The sequence below is a fragment of the Jaculus jaculus genome, chromosome 10 (assembly GCF_020740685.1).
Source record: "Jaculus jaculus isolate mJacJac1 chromosome 10, mJacJac1.mat.Y.cur, whole genome shotgun sequence".
Classification (NCBI taxonomy): domain Eukaryota; kingdom Metazoa; phylum Chordata; class Mammalia; order Rodentia; family Dipodidae; genus Jaculus; species Jaculus jaculus.
In genome coordinates, this window is record NC_059111.1 from 19,405,984 (window position 1) to 19,430,893 (window position 24,910).

Sequence of the window (24,910 nt, forward strand, 5' to 3'; positions counted from 1 at the left end):
CGGTGGCCGAGCGGGTGCCACGGGCCGCGCGGCCTGGGCCGAGCCCGTGCTCAGGGCGCCCCTCTCTCCACGCCCGCGGCTCGGGCGGGGCGGACCCCGCAGCCTTCCTCGGCCCCGCCCCGACCCCGGGCTGCCTTCCCCTTCCCCCACCCGCTGGCCAGCCTCGCGGAGTACTCACGGTGGGCGACCCCGGGCCGGAGTGGGTGGGTGGGGGGGGGGCGGGAAGACGAGCGGCCCGGGACGCCCCGCGGGGGCGGAGCGGCAGGCCGAGGGGCGGGGGCCGAGCCGGGCGGGCGAGGTCGCGCACCCCCACCCCCCCCCCCGCCGCACACACGCCTTGTCGTTCCGTCACGGGCACGCTAGCTGACTTTGCGCACGCGCGAAGCATGACGCTGCGACCACGTGACTGACTTCCGACCAACCGGCGAGCGGCCTGAGCCTGGGCTTGGCTCTGACCCCTCCTCCTCGTCCCCGTTCCCTGCCCCTCCGACGCCGGGTTTGCGGCGCGTGCGCAGTGATCGCTAGTTGGGAGGGGAGCGCGGAGCGAGGGCAGTGGAGATGCGTGAGAAAGAAGAGGGGCTCTGGGTTCTCGGAAGCACAGTGTTGGCTCTTGGCGCCGCCCTGTGGTTGGAAGGACTGCGGAGGGGGGAAAGGCAATGCCTGGTTGCCTGGATGGAGACACTTTAGAGAGAAACTGTGATAACCATAACAGCTTCCATTTATGGACCACTGATGCGCTTCAAGATGGGGTTACGGGCTGGAGAGATGGCTTAGCAATTAAGGCACTTGCCTGTGCTGCCTAAGGACCTAGGTTTGTCTCCCCAGAACCCATGTGAACGAGACACACAAGGTGACACATGCACACAAGTTCATGCATGCACACAAGGTGGCGCACGTGTCTGGAGTTTGATTGCAATGGCTAACAGGCCCTGGCGCGCCAATTCTCTCTCTCTCTCTCATAAAAATAGAAAAATATATAAAAAATAAAAACTGGAAAAAAAAAAGATGGGGTTAAGTATCCTAGTGAACACATTGCAAGCTGGAATATGGAAAAGTGCAAACACATTTAATACACCTAACCTTCTGAACTTCATAATGAAGTTTGAGGTGCTGGAGACATAAGCACTCTGAGATACTCCTCCGCACTCCAGGTTTACCATAGAAATCCTGTGGTTGACTGCTGCCTCTACCAGAAGAGGAATGTAATGTATACTGCAAGCCTAGGAAAAGTTCAGAATTCAAACTGTACTTTCTATGGAATAGGTATCGCTTTTGAGCTATTATAAGGTAAGAAGACATAAAATGCACTAAGGAAATTTGGACCATGTGTACTTTCTGATTAAGGTATTCTGATGATTATTTTAAAGGTTTTTAGCTTGAAATCTATGAAATCCCAGATATTTACTTACATATTGCAAAATCAGCAATTGCATATGATTCAAGTTAATATTGTCTCATTTCACCCTCACCATGATAGTCCTATGACATAGGGCTGTTATTGTCTTCATTTCAAAGATGGAAAAATAGAACTCTGAAAAGTCTTCACTTAACACTGATGATAAGTGGTCAAACCAAGCTTTTTAAAAAATACTTTAGTTTTGCATGGTGGCTCACGCCTTTAATCCCAGCACTCAGGAGGTAGAGGTAGGAGGATCGCCATGAGTTTGAGGCCACTAAGCCTACCTAGTGAATTCCAAGTCAGCCTGATCTAGAGTGAGACCCTACCTCAAAAAGAAAAAAAAAAAACTTTATTTATTTGCAAGGAGAGTGAGAAAGAGAGAATGGGTATGCCAGGGCCACTAGCCACTGCAAAAGAACTCCAGATGCATGTGCCACCTTGTGCATCTAACGTTACAGGGGCACTGGGAAATCGAACCAAACGTTGATACCACATTGTTTACTAGAAGGCCAGCATACCTCAGTTCCAGGGGCATCAAATAAGTTAAATGTAAGAATTGAAAAGCTAGGGCTGGAGAGATGGCTTAGCAGTTAAGGGCTAAGGACCCAGGTTCAGTTCCCCAGTACCCATGTAAGCCAGATACATCAGGTGGTGCATGCATCTGGAATTCATTTGCAGTGGCTAGAGGCCCAAGCATGCCCATTATCTCTCATAAACAAACAAACAAACAAATAAATAAATATAAAATATTTTTAAAAATAATTTAAAAATCCTAACGTGTTTGACACTCACTTTCAGCACCCTCCAGCTGCTTTGAGCACACCATGGACACCATGAGGAAGTTACATGGGAACCACAGGGTCTTGCTTTGGAAGCACAGCTGTGGCTCCAGAAGTCACTATGCTCTGCAGGGGCATAACTATTTCAAATAGCTTATGTGGAGACTTTTTTTTTTACCATCACAAGTCTTGGTGAACTCTAGATAGTCCTATGGCCACTTTCACCCCAGGTCTCTGGTGACCCCGCAGAAAGGCTGTGATTGATGTGAACATGGTCCTTCGATTACAAGGGGGGCTGTGTCCTGATTGGTTTGAACATAATTTACATGAAGGGGCTGGGGAGATGGCTCAGCGGTTAAGGAGCTTGCCTCAAAGCCTAACAACCAGAGTTTGATTCCCCAGTGCCCACGCAAAGCCAGATGTACAAAGTGGTGCATGCATCTGGAGTTTATTTGCAGTGGCTGGAGGCCCTGCCATGCCCATATTCCCATTGGTGTAAATGCCCTTGCAAACACCTTTTTTGGACATATAAGCAGGTAGTTCACCTTACTGTTAAGTCAGCTAGGAGACACCCTTATCTACTGTGCTGCCCTCTAGTGTTGCAACATTAGGCCCAATTTTACAGTAATCCTTGCCTACTTTTGATTTCTATCATGAGGGTAGGAGGATGAGCTAATGACATAAAGAGAGAATGACAGGAGCAGCAGTGGTGACAAGAGTGGTAGTGACAAGACAGCAGCTGAGGAGTTTCAGAGAGAGAGAGTTAGAGCAGAAACAATGGGGGAGCACATGCAATGGAGCCCACAGACAGCGGAGGTAACGGGAAGGTGAGAAAGTGTAGAGAATTGAGGTTGAAGAAAGATAGACAGTGGTGAAGAGCCAGAGGAGAGAAACCGTAGACCCTGGTTGTTTGTTGTAAGGGTTCTAGGGAGCTTGTCATGCCATAAAAACTAAGCGAGGGTAGGGGGCTGGAGAGATGGCTTAGTGGTTGCGCTTGCCTGCAAAGCCAAAGGACCCAGGTTCAATTCTCCAATACAGGGTGGTGCATGCTCCCTCCCCCCCCTCTCTTTCTGCCTCTCTGTCTCTCTTAAATAAATAAAAATAAGACACAGAGTGCAAAAGTTTATACTAGGGCTGGAGAGATGGTTCAGTGATTAAAGGCACTTTCGTGCAAAGCCTGACAGCCGGGGTTTGATTCCCTAGTATCCACATAATGCTAGATGCACAAAATGGCACATTCATCTGGAGTTCATTTGCAGTGACAAGAAGCCCTAGCCTGCCTATTGTCTACTCTCCACCCCCCCCCCTTTCTCGGTCTCTCTCTTTCCTTGAAAATAATTTTTTAAAAAATTTTTTTGAGGTAGGGTTTCACTCTAGCCCAGGCTGACCTGGAATTCACTAAGCAGTCTCAGGGTGGCCTTGAACTTACAGTGATCCTCCTACCTCTGCCTCCCAGGAGTGCTGGTATTAAAGGTGTGTGCCGCCACACCTGGCTTAGAATATTTTTAAATTTTTTTGTTTATTTTTATTTATTTGAAAGTGACAGACAGAGAAAGAGGTAGATAGAGAGAGAGATAGAGAGAGAATGGGCACACCAGCCCATATTTTTTTAGTAGGAATGGAGGGATGGCTTAGCGGTTAAGGCATTTGCCTGCGAAGCCAAAGGACCCTGGTTCAGTTCACCAGGACCCATGTTAGTTAGATGCACAAGGGGGCACACGCGTTTGGAGTTCGTTTGCAGTGACTGGAAGCCCTGGCGCTCCCATTCTCTCTCTCTTTCTCTCCCTCTTTCTCTGTCAAATAAACAAATAGTAAATACGTTTTTTAAAAGGTCAGTAATTGAGGAAGTAGTTGGTTCTACTCATGATCAAGGGCCCCACAGACTGCTTCTGAGAACCATGAATGCATAGGCATGTGTTTGAACATAGTGCTGTGTAAAAGCCCAGGAGTTCTGTCCTGTGGATTCAATGTCAAACTCCAGAGCCCCATAACCTTCCAGGAGTCCCTGTCTATAACTCCTTCCAGCTCAAGCCACCAACTCAGATATCCACCATGAATCTACCACTTCATACCTCATTATGAGCTTCCTGACTTCACTCATTTTCCTGTCCAGCCCAGATCCTTCAATCACACTTTAGTTAGCATGCATTGTGAAATACCGCTCTCTGCCACTACCGTATTAATCGGAGCACATGCGATTAACCACAAGAGACCCTCACCGGGTGAGGTGGCCCATGGCTTTAATCCCAGCACTCCACTTGGGAGGCAGAGGTAGGAGGATCGCCATGCGTTAAGCCACCTGGAGACTGCAGAGTAAATTCCAGGTCAGCCTGGGCTAGAGCGAGACCCTACCTCAAAACCCCACCCTCAAAAAAGAGACCCTCAAGATCAAGCCTGTTTATATTCCCTCATAGAATGAGGAGTTGGAGAAGCTTATTAAACCCTCACCTGTGATTTCAGTCACTCCCTCCTGTGCCTCTCCCCCCAAACTGTACATGAAACAATCCCAGGGCTAGAGAGATAGCTTAGCAGTTAAGGTGCTTGCCTGCAAAGCCAAAGGAGCTTGGTTGGATTCCTCAGGACCCACATTAGCCAGATGCACAAGGTGGCACATGCGTCTGGAGTTCATTTGCAGTGGCTGGAGGCTCTAGCTTACCCATTCTCTCTCTTTCTCTCTCTCTCTTAGTCTCTCACTTTCTCAAATAAATTAAAAAAGAAACATTAAAAAAATAAAGAGCCTGGCGTGGTGGCACATGCCTTTAATCCCAGCACTCCACTTGGGAGGCAGAGGTAGGAGGGCCACCATGAGTTCAAGGCCACCCTGAGACTACATTCCAGGTCAGTCTGGACCAGAGTGAGACCCTACTTCGAAAAACAAAACAAAACAAAATTAAAAAAACAAACAAACAGCTGTATGTGGTCTCCTGACTACCAGTTTAACTAAAGGTGGGGGTGAACCCCAACTATATAGTGTGTGTGTGTGTATATATATATCCACATACACACACACACACATATATATATGTATGTATATATATATACACACACACACATATACATATATACATATGTATATATATGTATATATGTATATGTGTGTGTGTGTATATATATATGTACACACACACATATACATATATACATATGTATATATATGTATATATGTATATGTGTGTGTGTGTATATATATATATGTATATACGTGTGTGTGTGTGTGTGTGTGTGTGTGTGTGTGTGTGTGTGTGTGCGCGCGCGCGCTAGAATGAGACTTCAGTGACGAGGCTGTTTTGGGTCACCTACACTCCTGTAAGAAAAGCCTTACCCACGTTCCTATAAGTGAGCCCAGTGAACTCGTTAGTTCACTTTCCAACAACACTCCAGATCCACAGGCCCAGGGCCATATTTCTCCTTGGTGCCAGAGCTACCGTTTATTTTATTTTATTTGGTCTTTCAAGGTAGGGTCTCACTCTAGCCCAGGCTGACCTGGAATTCACTATGGAGTCTCAGGGTGGCCTCAAACTGATGGCGATCCTCCTACCTCTGCCTCCCAGTGCTGGGATTAAAGGCGTGCGCCACCACGCCTAGCTGCTACCGTTTATTGAATCGTGAGTGTGCTCCTCTTATCTGCGCTAAGCAGATGCGCTATCTTGGGAGTCTGGGGTCAGGACTGCGGGGTTATGACGCAGATTGGACTGAATCCACCTCCTACTTATCATGAGGAGCTAGAGCGGAGAAAGACAATGTGCCATCAGAGAATGAGGGGTGTAGGGAGGCAGAGACCGAAAAGTCCCAGGCTCTTCTCACATCTCCAGCGTCTGTAACCACTGAGCAATCTCCCTAGCTCCCCCAGCTCCCAGTTTTACATGAACACATTTTCCCTTCTTGCAGTTTGAGGGATTGAACCCTGGGCTTTGCACAGGCAAGGCAAGTGCTCTACCACTGAACTACATGCCTAGTCATATATGTATGCTTTTATAATGGATGGTGGAAGCAGAAAAGAAAGCAGTCCTTATTTTGGGCTCTGTTCAGTGGCAGTTATTTGGATCGTGGGGATAAGGAAGACACGTGTTGTGTTATGTTTCTTGTTTTATTTGGTTTATGGCATTGGGTATTCAACCTAATAGGACCAGCAAGCTCACTAACCCTGAGCTACATCCCCAGTTCTTTTTTTTTTTTTTCAAGGTAGGGTCTCACTCTAGCCCAGGCTAGACTTGGAATTCAATATGTAGTCTCAGGGTGGCCTGGAACTCATGGCTATCTTCCTACCTCTGCCTCCTGAGTGCTGGGATTAGAGGCGTGTGCCACCACGCCCAGGTTTGTTCTTTAATTTTGAGAAGTTTTCACTGAGTTGCCCATCCTGACTTTGAACTTGTGATCCCCAAGGGGCTGAAGAGATTTCCTAGTGGTTAAGCACTTGCATGAGTTTGTGATCCTCCTGCCTCAACCTCTTGAGTAGCTGGGAGTGCAGGAGTGTACCACCAAGCCCACTGAGTGAAGGGAAAATTGAGAAATTAAAAGCTTTTTTTTTTTTTTTTTTGAAAACTTGAAGCATAGTTGCTTTGGATGTTGTGATGACAGAAGGGATGAGTATGAAGGTTCCTCACACCCTCCACTCCAGTTTGCCTGAGCTCTGAAACTCTTGGTGGAGAAAGGGCCACCTTCATTCTGCTTCTTTTTTTTTTTATTTTTTTTCGAGGTAGGGTCTCACTCTGATCCAGGCTGACCTGGAATTAACTCTGTCATCTCAGGGTGGCCTTGAACTCATGGCAATCCTCCTACCTCTGCCTCCCAAGTGCTGGGATTAAAGGCGTGTGCCACCACACCTGGCTTCATTCTGCTTCTTGAGATCACTGATGTCCATGTGGTCACAGAGAACAACATGAAAGAAGACCAGCAAGTTGGCAGAGATGGCACATCCAGACCAGTTTGATTTGGTTCCCTAAACATCTTTTTAAAAAGTATTTTAGGGATGGAGGGATGGCTTTGCAGTTAAGGTGCTTGTCTGCAAAGCCAAAGGACCCAGGTTCAATTCCCCAGGATCCACGTTAGCCAGATGCACAAGGGGGCGCACAAGTCTGGAGTTCACTTGTAGTGGCTGGAGGCCCTGGCATGCCCATTCTCTCTCTCTCTCTCCCTCTTTCTCTGTCAAATAAATAAACAAAAATAAAATATAAAAAATATTTTACAGGCTGGAGAGATGGCTTAGTGGTTAAACACTTGCCAGTGAAGCCTAAGGACTCCGGTTTGAGGCTCAATTCCCCAGTACCCATGTAAGCCAGATGCACAAGAGGGCGCATGCATCTGGAGTTCATTTGCAGTGGCTGGAGCCCACTCTCTCTCTTATCTATCTGCCTCTTTCTCTCTGTGTCTACCTGTCACTCTCAATAAACAAACAGAATGTCCTTTAAAAATATTTTACTTGGGCTGGAGAGATGGCTTAGTGGTTAAGCGCTTGCCTGTGAAGCCTAAGGACCCTGGTTCAAGGCTCAATTCTCCAGGACCCACATTAGCCAGATGCACAAGGGGGTGCACATGTCTGGAGTTCATTTGCAGTGGCTGGAAGCCCTGGCGTACCCATTCTCAATCTCACTTTCTCTATGTGCCTCTCTCTCTCTCTCTGTCACTCTCAAATAAATAAATAAAAATGAACAAAAAAATTAAAAAAATATATATTTTACTTGTTTATCTATTTTTTTTTTGAGGGGGAGAAGGGTGTGCCAGGACCTCTAGCCACTGCAAGTGAGCTCTACACACATGCACTACCTTGTGCATCTGGCTTATGTGGGAACTGGGGAATCAAACCTGGGTCCTTAGCCTTCACAGGCAAGCGCTTTAACCACTAAGTCATCTCTCCAGCCCAACATCTTTCTTTAAAAAGCTTTTTAAGCCAGGTGTAGTGGCACATGCCTTTAATCCCATTACTTGGGAGACAGAAGTTAAAGGATCTCTGTGAGTTCAAGGCCACCCTGAGACTACATAGTGAATTCCAGGTTAGCCTGGGCTAGAGTGAGACACTACCTTGAAAAACCAAAAATAAATAAATAAGTAGCTTTTTAATGCCAGGTGTGGCAGCACATGCCTTTAATCCCAGAATTTGGGAGGCAAAGGTAGGAGGATTGCCATGAGTTCAAGGCTACCCGGAGACTACATAGTGAATTCCAGCTCAGCCTGGGCTAGAATGAAATCCTACCTCAAAAAACCAAAAAAAAAAAAAAAAAAAAAAAGAGAGAGAGAGAGAGAGAGAGTTTTTGTTATCAAACTGCTCAGTAAGCACGTCTCTTAATGTTCATACCCTTATATTAATGCGATTCTCACTTTTGGTAGAGAATCTTCTCTTTTCAGATGGCAGTGACCTTGGGATGACTCAGAAGGCATCATGGTGCTGGAAAGAAGTGACAGGAGTGCTCAGCACTGAAATATCTCTATCACACCTTCCAAGTCTCAAGGTCCATTGCAGAAGAGGTGGCAGAAAGAATGTAAGAGCCAAAGGAAGGGAAGGACTCCTTTCAACGTGCTCCTCCAGACACAAAATGGCCTGGATATTCATGACCTCACAGTGCCTGACACTACCTACACAAGACCATCATAATAGGAGGAAAAGATCATGACATGAAAATAGAAGAGAGACTGATTGAGAGGGGGAGGGGATATGATTAAGAATGGAGTTCCAAAGGGGAAAGTGGGGGTAGGAAGGGCATTACCATGGGATATTTTTTATAATCATGGAAGTTGTTAATTAAAAAAAGGAAAAAGAAAAGGAAAGAAAGAAAGAAAGAAAGAAAGAAAGAAAGAAAGAAAGAAAGAAGGAAAGACAAACAGGGCTGGAGAGATATGTGCTAGCCTACAAAACCTAACAACCAGAGTTTGATTCATCAGTACCCATGTAAAACCAGATGCACAAAGTGGTGCATGCATCTGGAGTTCGTTTACAGTGGCTGGGGGCTCTGGCACACCCATTCTCTTTCTTTCTGTGTGTCTGTCTTTCTCTGCTTGCAAATGAATAAAGAAAGAAATAAAAAACAGAAAGGGGCTGGGGAGATAAAAATAAATAAATAAAATAAAATAAAAGCCTTTAGAGTCTCAGGGCTGTTTGAACTCACTCCCATTCTATGAAATTGAGTGTGCTTAAAATTTCCTTTTCAGGGCTGGAGAGATGGCTGGCAGTTAAGCGCTTGCCTGTCAAGCCTAAGGACCCCGGTTCAAGGCTCGCTTCCTCAGGACCCATGTTATCCAGATGCACAAGGGGGCGCACACATCTGGAGTTCCTTTGCATTGGCTGGAGGCCCTGGTGCACCCATTCTCTATCTACCTATCTGCACTTTCTCTCTCTGTCTGTTGCTCTTAAATAAATAAATAAATAAATAAATAAATTTCCTTTTCACTTTTTATTTGCATGTGTATGTGGTGTGGGGGTGGCACACATGTCTGGGGGTACATGCATATGTGTGCCCATGAATGTGAAGGCCAGTGGTTGATACTGAGTGTCTTCTTCAATTGCCCTTCATCTCTAGTATAGATATATATTTGAGAGGGGAAGAGAGAGAATGGGCATGCCAGGCAGAGTCTCTCACTTGAACCCAGGACTGACTACTTGGCTAGTCTAGCTATTGGCCCCAGGGATCTTGTCTTCATTTTCTGTGTATTTCTGTCAAAGCCCCCTGAAATTTACATGGGTGCTAGGGATCTGAACTCAGGGCCTCCCACTTGCACAGCAAGTGCTGTATGCACTGAGCCATTTCCCCAGCCCTCCTTTTTCATTCTTAATAAATCCACACTTTCGCTACTGAAAAAAAAAAGGTTTTTGTTTTGTTTTGTTTTGTTTTCTTTCTATAAAAAAAAAAGCTTTTTAACAGTAAGACCCTACCTCATAAAACCAAATAAAAAAAAAGAAAGAAAGCTTTTGAAAAAAAATTTTTAATTTAATTTATTTATGTGAGATAGAGAGAGGAGAGGTAGAAAGAGAGAAAGAGAGAATTGGTGCTCTAGGGCCTCTAGCCACTGCAAAAGAATCCAGATGCCTGTGCCAACTTGTGCACCTGGCTTTAAGCGGGTCTTGGAGAATTGAACCTGGGTCCTATGGCTTTACAGGCAAGCACCTTAATTGCTAATTCATCTCTCTAGCCCTAAGCAAGTTTTAAAATATTTTGTATTTATTTATTTGCAAACCCAGAGAGAAGGATAGAGAGAGGAAGACAGAGAGAGAAAATGAGAATATGGGTGTGCCAGGGCATCCAGCCACTGCAAATGAACCCCAGATGCATGCACGCCCTTGTGCATTCAGTTTACATGGGCACTTGGGACTTGAACCTAGGTCTTTAGACTTAAGGCAAACACCTTAAGCTTTAAGCCATCCCTCCAGCCCCAAATCAACCATTTTTTTAAAATTATTTATTTATTTATTTATTTATTTGAGAGCGACAGACACAGAGAGAAAGACCGATAGAGGGAGATAGAGAGAATGGGCGCGCCAGGGCTTCCAGCCTCTGCAAACGAACTCCAGACGCGTGCGCCCCCTTGTGCATCCGGCTAACGTGGGACCTGGGGAACCGAGCCTCGAACCGGGGTCCTTAGGCTTCACAGGCAAGCGCTTAACCGCTAAGCCATCTCTCCAGCCCTCAACCATTTTTTATATTACTCTCTCTCCACCAGAACTATTGCACTAGACTTCTTATCCTAGTGTCATTCCTCTCTTCCTAAAACCCGAATCTGACCTCAAACACTTCTGTGGCTCCCTACTGCTATCAGCCCAACATTTATATTGCTTTTATGAAGCTGGCCCCCTACTTACCTCTCATCCCTCTCCTGTGCATTCTATACCTCAGCCAGGCCCAATTGCACATTCTAACAAGTTATGCAGGGTATGTGTTGACAGTTCTTCTTCTTCTTTTTTTAATCATAAAGAAATTTATTTTAAAACAATTCTTTGGTATACATATAATTTTTACCATTTATTAAAATAATGTTTATTTGGCTTGAAAGTCAGTGCTGGGATCCGGGTACTTAGGACCCTTGGCTTTGAGTGTTGGAGGACAGGGTGCAAGGTATTAGGTACAAACCGTAGATGCCTTCTCGGATCCCGTAGGCCACCTCCTTTATCTGCTGGTGGCACCCTGGCTCTGCCAAGCAGCTCCGCCTCTTCCGCATCATTGGTAGAAATGTACATGAAAGGTCCGGGGAGCTGATGCCACTGAGACCGTGTGCGGGAGCTGCTCCATGGGATGCGCTTTGGCCAATGGAGCATGAGAAGGGAAGGACAAATCCCTTCTGAGACCTCTCCTGGGGGTGAACTGATCCAAGGCATAGCTTCTCCTCACAACCACCATGTGCAGCAGACAAGCTAGTTTCTGTCATGTGAACGGCTCTTTCTTCACAGCTCCTATGAAGCAGTTGTCAACACAGTGAGGCAACCCTCACTATCACTACATCCCCAAAGCCATTTAAAAAGATATTTTATTTATTTACTTATTCATTCATTCATTTGTAAGAAGAGACCGAGAGAGAGAACAGGCATGTCAGGGAGTCTAGCCGCTGCAAACAAACTCCAGATGCATGCATCACCCTGTGCATCTGGCTTTATTTGGACAGTGGAGAATCGAACCCAGGTTGTCAGGCTCCTCAGGCAAATGCCTTAGCCACTGAGCAAGCTCTCCAGCCCCAAAGTCATCATTTTTCATATGTTTTTATTTATATTTATTTAGTTATCTGATAGAGAAAGAGGCAGACAGAGAGAGACAGAGAGAGACAGAGACAGAAAGAATAGGTGCATCAGGGCCTCCAGCCACTGCAAACGAGCTCCAGACACGTGCACCCCCTTGTGCATCTGGTTTACATGGCTCCTTGGGAATTGAACCTGGGTCCTTTGGCTTTGCAGGCAAACGCCTTACCCACTAAGCCATCGTTCCAGCCCTCAAAGTCATCATTTTAATAATTGCCTCAGGGTCTGCATTCTAGAAGTCTTTGGTTAAGATATAGTATCGGTAAGGCAATTAAAGTAACCATCTCAACACTAGGGCCTAGCAGTGAGGTAGAAAGAGGGTCCTGAGGACATAGCTGGGTTTTTTCCTACTTCAAATGCTCTAAATCTGCCTTGGACCAGTGGCTTTCTCGCAAGGGCCCAGTGCCAAGGTAACCATACCAGGCCATTTGTGGGCTATTTACCTGGAAGCCTAGGCTCATTCTAGGGGCTTTCTTCACAATTCCTTGACCTTTTGCTAAGCATCAAAGTGAATCTCTTGGGAAAAGCCTGATCCGGCTTGCAGCCTGTCAGGACTAGCTAGGTAAATAAGGTCTGCAAAACGGTGATCAAGTCTGTGTCGTGTGTGAACTGAGAAAGGGCAAAGGAGCAAGCTGGGAGATCCAGGCAGATCCAGGCTGCAGGCTGGAAACCAGCTGCATGGCCAGCACTGGCTTGGAGCTACCTGAACCTAACAGGTTTTCTCCTTCCTTGTCTGACCCAAAGAACACCAGGCTCTAGAATGTAACATATAAAAATACTAGTCATGAGGGGAGGTCCAGAGGCCATGAGCAGGCCCTAAGTCCTTACTAGGTTTCAGATCTGTCATGATGGAGGCCAGAATAGACAGGACAGTGGATGCCCACAGGCTATGACTGAAGCTGGGAAGGATCAAGGCAGTTCTGGGATTTCCATTTCTCTAGAATCTTCTTTTGGAAGGTGTCCCATGCTTGCTTTGCTCCACTGAGGAAGGGGTGAGCCTCCTCTGAGGTCAGAGGTCACCAGCAGCATCTCAGATTAAATGTCTTTTTCTCCTCCCTGCATCCACCAGATCTGGATTGCATCTAGAAAAAGGAATTCATTCCAGAGGCCCTGTTGAAGGCTGAGTGTTCTCCCCACAGTTCCCAAGCCCTAAAGATCCTCAGACGGCCCAAAATGCAACATCAAACTGATAAGACTCAGCAGCGCATGGTGGCACACGCCTTTGATCCTGGGACTCAGGAAGCAGAGGTAGAAGGATCACTGTGAGTTCAAGGCCACCCTGAGACTACATAGTGAATTCCCAGGTTCGCCTGGGCTAGAGTAAGACCCTACCTTAAAAATCCACCAAAAACAAAACAAAACAACCAACCAAAAAGAAAAAAAAACCCTGACATAGCCAGATGTGGTAGCACAAGCCTTTAAGGCCAGCATTAAGAAGGCAGAGGTAGGAGGATCACTGTGAGTTCAAGGCCACCCTGAGACTACATAGTGAGTCATCCTGGGCTAGAGTGAGACCCTACCTCGAAAAACAAAACAAAACAAAACAAAAAACTGACAAACTCCTCTCAGATTACCTCTCCAGGTCTGGGATTACAAGGGTTGGGCATGATATCATGGCCAGTATTTGTGTGAATGCTGGGGGTCCAAATTCAGGGCTTCATGCTTGCAAGAAAAGTACTTTACCAGTTTGAGGTCCATTCCCTTCTACCTTATTCCAAAGAGAAGAGTTTTCAAAAACTGTAAACCGGTCTTGTTCCACTATTTCCTAATGTTTATGTGGGGGTGGACAAATTGGTCTTCCTTAGCCATAGGGTGCAATGTCTTAAGGAGTCACATCCAGATCTGCTCAAGAAGAGACCCTGGACTGGGAATGAGCATGGTAGTGCTATGTCTCTCATTGGAAAATGAGCGTGTTTTGATTGCATCTAGGATCATTGCACTGTTTGGCGCATGTTGGAACCATATGTTTGTCAATGAAAGTATAGGCAGATGCCCCCCGCAAAAAAAAATTGGTAAAATGTGCTGGGCTCATATTGCATTATCTACCCATTGTCTTTTCCTTTGAGAACTCATTTCTCCCTCTCCTTCAGAGATGGCCTAGTGCTCCATTTTATTTTATTTTGATTTTTTAAAGATATAGTTTTAAACATTTTATTTATCTATTTTATTTATTTACTTGAAACAAAAGGAGATAGAGAGAGAGAGAGAGAGAATGGGAGTACCAGGGCTTCTAGCCACTGCAAACTCCAGGCACATGCACCACCATGTGCATCTGGTTTATGTGGGACTTGGAGAATCGAACCTGGGTCTTTAGGCTTCACAGGCATACACCTTAACTGCTGAGCCATCTCTCCAGGCCCTAGTGTTCCGCTATAAAGGTGAACATATGTGCAGAGCTGGCCAGTCTTCCCTAGGTCAAGAGATAGAGACATTATTTTAACCACTAGGCCCGTGGCGGTTGGTACACCCTTTGATCTTTCAGTTATATAAACTAATTTCCTGTTGATTAAAGATGTTTGTGTTTGACTTTTGATACTTGTTACTGAAAAGGTCTAGACTAATACATGAACACACAAACAAAGACAGAACGCCATGCTGATCAGGCTCAGACATTATACAGACCTTCTACACTCTTAATCAGGGGCTGGAAAACTTTTTGTCTTAAAGGACCTTCACCTTTGTGAGCCACCTATGGCCTTTGTCTCATCTTCTTGTTTTGACAACCCTTTACAAGTATAAAAACCATTCTTAATTAGTACTAACATAGGTCACAAGGGCTGGAGGGATGGCTTAGTTAAGGCACTTGCCTGCAAAGCCGAAGTACCCAGCTTTGATTCCCCAGTACCCACATAAGCCAGATGCACAAGGTGGCTCATGTGTATGGAGTTTGCAGTGCTGGAGGCCCTGATGGATCCTCTCTCTCTCTCTCCTTCTATCTGCTTCATTATCTTTCTCTCAAATAATAATATATTTTTAAAAATAGGTCATAGGCCAGGTTTTTCCCTAAGATCATAGCTTGCTGACCCCTGATCTAGATCATACCATCTTGGGAGGGGCAACTTGGGAATCTTCAATCTCCTAGCCCCTCACTCACACTCTGTTATGAACTGAAGTAAGTTTCAAGTTTCCTGACATGACTCAACCATGAATTAAGGCTCAGGGTAGAATTTTGAATAGGAAAAGTCTTGTCTCAGATGCAACATGATTTGTAGCCGGACGTCAACGAAAATAAGTATTATTACTTGGGAATATAGATTTTCCAAATGATGTAGCGGCCCAAAGACTTCGTCTAAATGTCCCAGTTCATTCCTGATGATTCTCCTCCTCCTTAATCCTTCAGGAAGCCTTTCTTGTATTGCTCCCCGCCCCCCACAAAAGCCTGACTTAGTACTTTTTTTTGCTGTGTGTCCCTCCATTATGCCTACATTGGTGCTCTGTCTTTCCTCTTAATTCCCGATATTTGGTAAGAGCCTAAACCCGAGCACGCTGCTTAGCACCTGGCGCTGAGAGGCCTCTGCCCTTTCGGATGTATATCCATTTGCACACCCAGGTGCTCTACGTGTCCACATGTGGCCAAGGTGTGCAGGGGACTGGTGCACGTGGACCCCAGCGCTGGCTCCCCTCCCTGCTGGAAATGATCTGTGGGTGTACCCCACTGACAGTCTTATTGCCCAGTCTATTTTTTTTTTTCATTCCCATTCCCTCCAAAAACGAGTCAAAGACAGAAGACAGGTGGGAACAAGTTTTCTTAGAAACTGTTATGAAGGAAGAACCCTCCACCCCCACACCCCACATCCTTCACCGATTGAGTGACTTCAGATCGGAAGCCTCCAGCCTCAGCAACATCTGGGGAAACACAGTGCCTCCCACACATACGTAGGGCCTCAGACTAGGTTAATGTCTGACTGGGAGGGGGGTGCGGGTGGAAGGGGGAATTATCCCCTCGGGGAAACATGTGCAAGGCCCCTGAAGGCCCAGATAAAGGCTGACCGAGGCAAGGTGAGTTGCGGTGTACTAGGCTGGATCTTTTGCCCATCTCACAGAAGCAGGCGGGAAGCACCACCAGTGATCAGCTTTATATGGCACCCACTGTATACAACAGACAGACAAAGACGGACGGACAGAGCACACACCACTTCTAAGCCAAACACTGCTCACCATCTAGAAGCACCTTGGATAAGCACATATGAGACACTCTTGCATAGGAAAGATGTACTTTTTTTTTTTCTTTTTTAAAGGAATGAAGAAGTATTTTGGCAAAACATCTACTTCCCTCCCAGGTCCTGGGTAAAGAGGGACCTCTAAATTCTGAAGTTTCTACGTAGAAATTCTCCCCTTCTCAATGGCAGTATATACAGCAGCAACCTTCCAAGTCTGTGCTTACAGCCCTCTACTAGGTATATCTCGACTCTACTTTACAAGTGGGCAAACTGAGACTAAGAGACAGAAGGTGGCCTGGAGCGAGGGGACACTGGGGCTGGCGAAGGGGGAGAGGAAACAGGAGGTGTCTCGTGAGCTCAGCCAAAGGCAAGGCCTCTCTGTCGGTCTGGACTGGGAAGAGAAAGGGTTCCTCTTTCTTCCTGCCCGGGGAAGCAGCGGTTCCAGGGGAAAAGACTGTTGAGAAGGAAGGGGTTCCCACTCCTGCTGGCCAGGTGCCCCTTGGGGTGTCAAAGACCAGGGCAAGCCTGAGCTCCTCCTGGGTCCTCTTCAGGGGTGCCTAGGTTGGGAGTTGGGAGTTGTGAACTCACTGCTTCCATAAACCCTCTTGTTGCCTGCATACAAGGCTAGACCTCATGTCCTTAATCATTTTAAAAAAGGACACAGTGGCTGTGGCAGGGGTGGGATTGGAGGGAATGAGACACAGGACGATCTTCCCACAGCCTCCTCTGCCTAGGCTGGGGCTATCAAGGGTCTCCTGCACCCTGTCTCCTAGGGATATTTAAAGGCAGCTTTTATGAGAGTCTATATTGTCGTTTTTGTTTTTCTTGTGTTTTTTTTCTTTGTTTTAATTTATATAGATATATATATATATATATTCTTAAAAAAAAGCAATAGTCCTTTGGTCCCTAAACGCTAAGGAATGATATGATTTTTGAACAAAGTAAGACTGGGCTTCCCTTGCTGAGAAGCCCTTGGCACCCCCGAGGCCCTCTGCTGGTTCCCTTAGACAGTTGATCCTCAGTCAGTACTGGTTTCCCTGCCAGCCTCAGCGCTCCTTGGAACAACCCACTCGATGAGTGGTCTGAACCCCAGGCACCAGCCCCGGGCCTGATCCACCTCCATCTGCAGCTGCTCCTTCGGGAAGGGCCACTCCAGCATTTCTGTGCTTTTCTTTTCACTCTTCAGTTCCTGTGTTGGATATTAATTGGTAAGGAGATAGGGACGAGGGAAGCAAAAGTCACCCCAAAGGGCAAGACAAGAGCAGCCTGTTCTCTCAGTGATAACTAGTTAAGTATCTGGGCCTTTCTCCCTGGCATCAGCCTGCACCTGCCCGAGGTCAGGGCAGGTGACCCTAGTCAACGTCCCACAGGGAGCTCCCGGGGTTGCTGAAATGAGGCAAAATCAGGAAGGACTCCAGGGGCAGCACACCTCTCCAAGTTTCAGGCAGCTCTCAGGGACCCTCACTCTGACAGACACCTAGAGCTTGTCATCACTCCGCCAATCCCCACCAGGCCTGAAGATCCTACCTTTTTGTGGTTTTTCGAGGTAGGGTCTCACTCTAGCCCAGGCGGACCTGCAATTTACTATGTAGTCTCAGGGTGGCCTCGAACTCACAGTGATCCTCCTACCTCTGCCTCCCGAGTGCTGGGATTAAAGGCGTGCGCCACCACGCCCAGCTTGCAGGATATTTAAGGATATTTGCTTCTTTCCCTCCATCACCACTAATATCCCAGTCCTTAGATCTTGTTTCTTCTACCTGCTCAATGGTTTTCTATTACCTTTAGTATAAAGTAAGGACTCATGGCATATGAACACACCCCCCCCCCGTCACCTCCTCCCTACATAGATTCTCTACTCTACTCCTATGGCCTCCTGAAGCCACTTCTGGAGAACAACAGTTTGGATTTGCTGGAAATGGTCTCTCCCACATTGCGGAAGCAGTAAGGCTGTTTAATTCATCTCTGGCCTTGGATAGAAAAAAAATCTCATCTTCATTCAAAGCCCTCTCTTAGCTCCCGACTTTTCTCTCTATCCCAGACTTTCCCAGAGGTGGGTGGCCCCCAATGTCTCCAAAAGAACATCAAAATTGGGAGACAGTCTTGTCAACTAGGCTCCCACTTGCCTGGGCATTCATCGGGGGCTCACCTTTCTGTAGCTGGTTGGTGAGAGCAGGTCAGTAAGGCCGGTTGGCATCTTTAGGCCTCTTTAACTGGACCTTGAGCCTCTTCATGCCAATTTGAAAACCATTCATAGCCTGAATAGCAGTCTGGGCACTGGTTGGGTTGTCAAAACTAACAAATCCTGCAGGGTGTAGGCAGACAGGTTAGCTGGAAAGCCTGCTTGGCAGGGACCTCCTCTCTCTTTGACTAGACTCATCTCCCAAGCTCCCCAGGCCCCTTCGAGCCTTCCATAGCCTTCCGTGGACACACACTCATAAAGGCAACCGGACTTATCTTCCTCAAAGTGTGATTCTTGGAAGAATGGGGAGCAACCCGGCTGCAGATGGGTGGCAGTGTGTTGGTCCAACCCTAGCCCACCCCACTCCTCCCATTCTGGCTTCAGAACCGCAGCTGGGGCTGAAGGTCATCTCTTGTCCCAAATCCAGACTCCTGCTTTGGCAAAACCCCAAAGCCCCAGCCTTCCTGGTGTTCCATCTTCTAGACACCCCCAGCTTCCCAGGTGAGCCTAGAAGCAGGGCTTGTTCTTGGTCCAGGTTTACCCTCAGTAGTTTGGGTACCCACTTTGCCCCATACATTCCGTCTCTAGAGACCACTGCCCGATGCAGGGTCTGTAGGGAATTCTGAGGCTAGGAATGGAAGAGGCGTAAAGATGGGACTCAGCTCACCAAAACACTTGCTCTGGTTGGTGGCTCGATCCACAAAGACTTTGGCAGAGACCACGGCTCCAAAGGGCAGGAATGTCTGTATGAGCTCGGCATCACCAAACTCCTGAGGCAGGTGATAGATGAAGAGGTTACAGCCTTCGGGGCCTGAAGGAACAGTAGCAGGCTGGTTCAGGGGAAGGACCCTGAGTGCAGCCACCCCCTACACCCAAAGGCTCTGATCTCCATCCCCCAGCCCCTCACCTTCTCTTTGCTGCTGAGGCAGGGCTGAAGGCTGCTGGGGAAAAGCCGTGCTCACTGGGGCATAGGCCGATGGATAAGCTGCTGGAGATAGAGTGGGCAGTGGGCAGTGACCCCCAGGGGCCATTCTCCAGAGTTCCATCTGCCTGGCCAGCTCTGACCAGTTCGACCCAGCTCACCATAACCCTCGCTCCAAGAGAGGTTGTTGAGGGACTGAGAATGAACTGGACGGGAGGGTTGACTCCTTAGAACAAGAGCCTAACCCTCCCATAAATATCCCTGTTATTTTTTTGGGGGGTGGGGGGCCTTCAACTCCTCCTCCTCCCCTCCTCCCCAGGCCCTCCCGCAGCCCCAAGTGAAACCTGAATAGTGGTGCATCCCAGCGTAGGCCTGCAGCAGGGGATCAGCCACACCTGGGCTCTGGGCTGGAGAGAGAGGGGCCCGAAGCCCACGGTGAAGGCGGGTGGGCAGGGTCCGGTGAGAGAGACCCAGGGAGTGTGGGAGGTGAAGGGCCGCTGGGAGACTTAGCAGGGAAGGTGTGGGAACCCCTTCCCCCACACTCCTTCTCCCCCCTCCCCCCCCCCCCAGCAGATCCTTGCCTCCCAGGTTTTAGTGCCCATTCCATTTCAGGAAGGTGGCCCACCTGGGTAAGGAGAAAGCCCATTGTTATAGAGCGTGTCGGAGCTTGGCTGCCCGTTGGTCTGGGGCGTCAAGGAGCCGAATCCATTGACTCCCATGGGTGCTGGAAGGCCCGGGAGCCCGCCAGGGCTGGCGCTACCGGGGGAAGAGTTGGCTGTTGGAGAGATGAAAGGTCAGGCGCAGACCCACTCGGGGGGGGGGGGTCCTCCCAGCCGCGGCTCGGGTCATCAGGGCCACTCACCTGCCGCAGGCAACAGCGGAGCAGCCACCAGGCTGAAGGCGGCCACGTGCTGCATCTGGGCGGCCACCGCGGCCACCGGGCCGAGCCCAGGACCCTGCGCGGCGGCCAGCAGCGCTGCCTGATGCTGCAGGATCTTTGGGCGGGAAGAAGGGTGGCTGTAGCGAGGCCTCTGGCTGCCGGGGCCTGACCCAGCCGCCTTGCCCCCGCCAGGCCGGCCACCTACCGCGGTGGTGTAGGCGCCGCAAGCCCCGAGCTGCAGCGGCGCGGGGTGGAAGGTGCCCAGCTGGCCTGCCATCTGCTGCATGCGCCGCAGAGCACGCTCCCGGTCAGTGTCGGCCAGCTTGACCACGAGGCTGGAGGAAGCGCCCTGAGCAGGGCAAGGCAAGGCAAGGAGGCCACGGTGACCAGTCCTGACCCAGGGCCCGGCTCGGGGCCGAGAGCCTTCCCCGCTGAGTCCTTGCCCCAAGGAACTGAGCACCTGCGCCCACCCCGATGGCTTCACCCTCAGCCCAGGTCCCCCCATCCTCACCGCCATAGTCCGGCTACCATGCAGACTCTGGATGGCCGCCTGAGCTTCCACTTGACTCCCAAACTTCACGAAGGCACAACCTGGCACATGACAGAGAGAGACAGACAGAGTTGGGGATGGCGGAGGGCTCAGACCACCAGCTTCAAAAGCTAAGAAAATGTCACTTAGGAAAATCCCAGGGGCAGTTCCGGTCACCTTTGCTGGTACCATCTGGACTCCGTAGGACAGTGCACTCCTCGATGTGGCCGAAGGGCTGGAACAGGCGCCTGACGTCCTCCTCACCCTGCTGCTTGCCCAGCATCCCCACAAACAGCTTTCGGTCCTCTGGGTGGGGGGGGGGCACACAAGGAAGCCAGGAATGACCCAGGGACTGCCCCCCAATGTTGTTAGACTCCCCAGAGTTGTAGCTCTGGGAGGAGGTGTAGGGAGTGAGAAGGCCCTGCTATTCCAAGGTGGGATCTCTGGGAGGGGCAGGAGGACCTACAGGCAGATCTAGAGGAAAGAAACTCAGCTCAGATTTCTAGGTCAGGACAACCCCGGACCTGCAGAAACCCAGAAAGGCTCCTACCGCTCTTCTGGGGAGTGACACACTCGTGGTACTGTTGAGTGGGTCAGGCCCTATGTGCGTCATGTGAAATGTTTTGAACTTTCTGTTGTTAGACTTTGGAGACCATTCTGTCATGCTAAGGGTGGAGGTGAGGGGGCGCTGGTCTTTACACTGTGTCGAGAAGTATATCCTTGCTGGTCACCATTGGGCAGTGGCCAGAATGCATGACCTTTCCTGCTCAAATCAAGGGGGGGGGGGGCTCCATGAAAAGACAATACGGAAAACATTGTCTTATGCTGCTGCCTTGTCCTCAGACACTGAGCACCAGAAGAGTGAGGGGTGAACCCTGACCTCCAACGGGCTGCTGAGGGAGTCTGTGTTTTTTTTTGTTTTTTTTGAGGTAGGGTCTCACTCTAGCCCAGGCTGACCTGGAATTCACTATGTAGTCTCCGGGTGGCCTCGAACTCACAGGGATCCTCCTACCTCTGCCTCCCAAGTGTTGGGATTAAAGGCGTGCGCCACCACGCCCAGCTTGGAAGGCTGTGTTTTTGAGCCTCTAGCATTAGCATTTTCCCCACAGTACTCACTGAGCCCTGACCCCTCACTCCAGTCCTGCTACTGCATCTCTTGGCTTGGCTCCCAGAGCCCTGTGACGTCTTCTTTGACTTCCCATGTCCTCCTACCCTGACCCCTTCCTAGAATGTCCATGCTCTGGCAGAACCAGTTCTGTCTCTAGACTTAGATGACCACCCGAAAACAGACTAATGCCTCCACCTGTCCGCACTTCCTATGGGCGTGGCAAGAGGTGCAGGAAGGGATGAGTCAGAAGGCGCCATGGTGCCAAGAAGAAGTGACAGGAGTGCTCAGCACTGAAACGTCTCTATCACACCTTCCACGGCTCAGGGTCCATTGCAGAAGAGGTGGCAGAAAGAATGTAAGAGCCAAAGGAAGGGTAGGACTCCTTACAACGTGCTCCCCCAGACACAAAATGGCCTGGATATCCATGACCTCACAGTGCCTGACACTGCCTACACAAGACCATCATAAGAGGAGGAAAAGATGATGACGTCAGAGTAAAAGAGACGCCAACTGAGATGGGAAAACGTATGATGGAGAGTGGAGTTGGAAAGGAGAAAGTGGGGAGAGGGAGAGAATTACCATGGTTTATTGTCTATAATTCTGGAAGTTGTCAATAATAATAACAATAAAAATAAAGAGGTGCAGGAAAGGACTAGAAACTGGGCTTGTGTCACGTGAAGAAAGCTGCAGGGATGGGGTCAGAGAGCAAGGATTAGCCACGCCTCTAGCATCCAAGCTTCTGCAATACTGTCTAGAAGCCTGGGAAAGGGGTGTGGCCCACAAGGCCCACTGTTAAGGTATGGGTCCGTTTTCTACCAAGTCTCTGAATTTGTTTTTTGTTTTTGTTTTCGTTTTGGATTTTTGAGGTAGGATTTCTCTCTAGCCCAGGCAGACCTGGAATTCACTATGTAGTCTCAGGACGGCCTTGAACTCACAGCAATCCTTCTACCTCTGCCTCCTGAATGCTGAGGTTAAGGGCGTGTGCCTTCACACCCAGCTGAGTCTCTGAATTTGGAACGAGGCTTCCCAATGTATGGGGCAACACATGTTGGGAGATAAGAGGTGGGTGGGAATCTGGCTTCTTGCTTCATCTTCAAGATCCCGGAATTCAGGAAAACCTAACTCCTAAACAACTGTTTGGACTCCTTGATGAGTTTAGCTACACAGATGGGTGTCCATGGATCCTATGATCAGTGAAACAAGACTGGTGGGATCATAGCCTGGAGTCTAAGTGACAAGAAAATGAAAGAGGACCAGATGAGGTGGCACACGCCTTTAATCATGGCACTCGAGAGGCAGAAGTAGGAGGATCTCTGTAAGTTTGAGGCCACCCTGAGACTACACAGTGAGTTCCAGGTAAGCTTGGCTAGAGTGAGACCTTACCTCTGCACCTCTGCAAACCAAAAAAAAAAAAAAGAAAAAGAAAATGGAAGAACTTATCCATGATCCATGGATCCCCAGCAAAGGTGTGTGTGTGTGTGTGTGTACATGCACATTTACATATGTAGTTCAGTGGCACAAGTGTCAAACATATGTGAGGCCCTGAATTTGATCCCTACCAGTACCAAGAACCAAAAAGAAGAAAGCAGCCGGGCATGGTGGCGCACACCTTTAATCCCAGCACTTGGGAGGCAGAGGTAGGAGGATTGCTGTGAGTTCAAGGCCACCCTGAGTGAATTCCAGGTCAGCCTGGGCTAGAGACCCTACCTCGAAAACAAACAAATTAAAAAAATACTGTTCAACAGAAGCATGAGCTGGGTTACAGTGACTGTGAACCTCAAAATATCCAATTATGATAACTTTCTTAAGAGATCTGATCAAAGAAAAGGCTTGCTGGGTATGGTGGCACATTCCTTTAATCCCAGCACTGGGGAGACAGAAGTAGGAGGATGTTGCAGTCAGGTTCACATTGCTGGTAGAAATCACCCAACCAAGAGCAGGTTGTGGGAAAAAGAGGTTTATTTTGGCTTACAGGCTCAACGGGGAAGCTCCATGATGGCAGGGAAAACAATGACATGAACACAGGGTGGACATCACCCCCTGGCCAACATAAGGTAGACAACAGCAACAGGAGAGTATGCCAAACACTGCCAAAGGGAAACTGGCTATAACACCCATAAGGCCGCCCCCAACAATACACCGCCTCCAGGAGGCATTAATTTCCAATTGCCATCAGCTGGGGAAGCTAGCATCCATAACATCTAAATTTTTGGGGAACACCTGAGTCAAACCACTACATTCTGCTCCTGGTCCCCATAAACTGATAACCATGCATTATATAAAATACAATACATTCAGTACAACTTTAAAAGTCCCCATAGAGATCTCATGAAATTACAAAGATTTTGCACTGCAAAGGACACGGTGAAAAAAGCAAAGAGGCAACCTACAGAATGGGAAAAAATCTTCGCCAGCTATATATCTGATAGAGGATTAATATGTAGGATATACAAAGAACTCAAAAAAGTTAAATAATAAGGAATCAAACAGGCCAATCAAAAAATGGGCTATGGAGCTAAATAGAGCATTCTCAAAGGAAGAAATACGAATGGCATATAAGCATCTAAAAAAATGTTCTACATCACTAGTCATCAGGGAAATGCAGATTAAAACTACATTGAGATTCCATCTCACTCCTGTCAGATTGGCTACCATCATGAAAACAAATGATCATAAATGTTGGCGGGGATGTGGAAAAAGAGGAACCCTTCTACACTGCTGGTGGGAATGCAATCTGGTCCAGCCATTGTGGAAATCAGTGTGGAGGTTCCTAAAACAGCTAAAGATTGATCTACCATATGACCCAGCTATAGCACTCCTAGGCATATATCTGAAGGAATCATCTCATTTCCTTAGAAGTACGTGCTCAACCATGTTTACTGCTGCTCCATGTATAATAGCTGGGAAATGGAACCAGCCTAGATGTCCCTCAACTGATGAGTGGAAAATGAAGATGTGGCACATTTATACAATGGAGTTCTACTCAGTGGTAAAGAAAAATGAAGTTATGAAATTTGCAGAAAAATGGATGGACCTGGAAAGGATTATACTAAGTGAGGTAACCCAGGCCCAGAAAGCCAAACGCCACATGTTCTCTCTCATATGTGGATCCTAGCTACAGATGATTGGGCTTCTGCGTGAGAAGGAAATACGTAGTAGCAGAGTCCAGTAAGTTAAAAAGGAGATATAAAGGGAAGAGAATGGAAGGGAGGAGGGTACTTAATAGGTTGATATTGTAT

At 48.1% G+C, this 24,910-nt stretch overlaps 2 protein-coding genes across 7 annotated transcripts in view; both read right to left on the reverse strand.

Moving 5' to 3' along the window:
• Parp6 (poly(ADP-ribose) polymerase family member 6) overlaps positions 1-214 on the reverse strand; it is a 38,654-nt gene extending 38,440 nt beyond the window's left edge. For all 6 annotated transcript variants that reach the window (XM_045160739.1, XM_045160742.1, XM_045160741.1 and 3 more), the window contains exon 1: positions 179-214. The gene's annotated coding sequence lies outside the window, so the exon portion shown is untranslated. The remainder of the gene's footprint in view (positions 1-178) is intronic.
• A 15,407-nt stretch (positions 215-15,621) lies between these two features.
• Positions 15,622-24,910, reverse strand: part of Celf6 (CUGBP Elav-like family member 6) — a 39,110-nt gene continuing 29,821 nt past the window's right edge. The window contains exons 4-13 of the mRNA XM_004666714.3: positions 20,741-20,869; positions 20,546-20,625; positions 20,240-20,383; positions 20,017-20,149; positions 19,780-19,929; positions 19,499-19,561; positions 19,140-19,220; positions 18,900-19,043; positions 18,200-18,355; positions 15,622-17,242 (exon numbers count right to left, since the gene is read on the reverse strand). Coding sequence (XP_004666771.1) covers positions 18,228-18,355; positions 18,900-19,043; positions 19,140-19,220; positions 19,499-19,561; positions 19,780-19,929; positions 20,017-20,149; positions 20,240-20,383; positions 20,546-20,625; positions 20,741-20,869 — 1,052 coding nt within the window. The 3' untranslated portion in view covers positions 15,622-17,242; positions 18,200-18,227. The remainder of the gene's footprint in view (positions 17,243-18,199; positions 18,356-18,899; positions 19,044-19,139; positions 19,221-19,498; positions 19,562-19,779; positions 19,930-20,016; positions 20,150-20,239; positions 20,384-20,545; positions 20,626-20,740; positions 20,870-24,910) is intronic.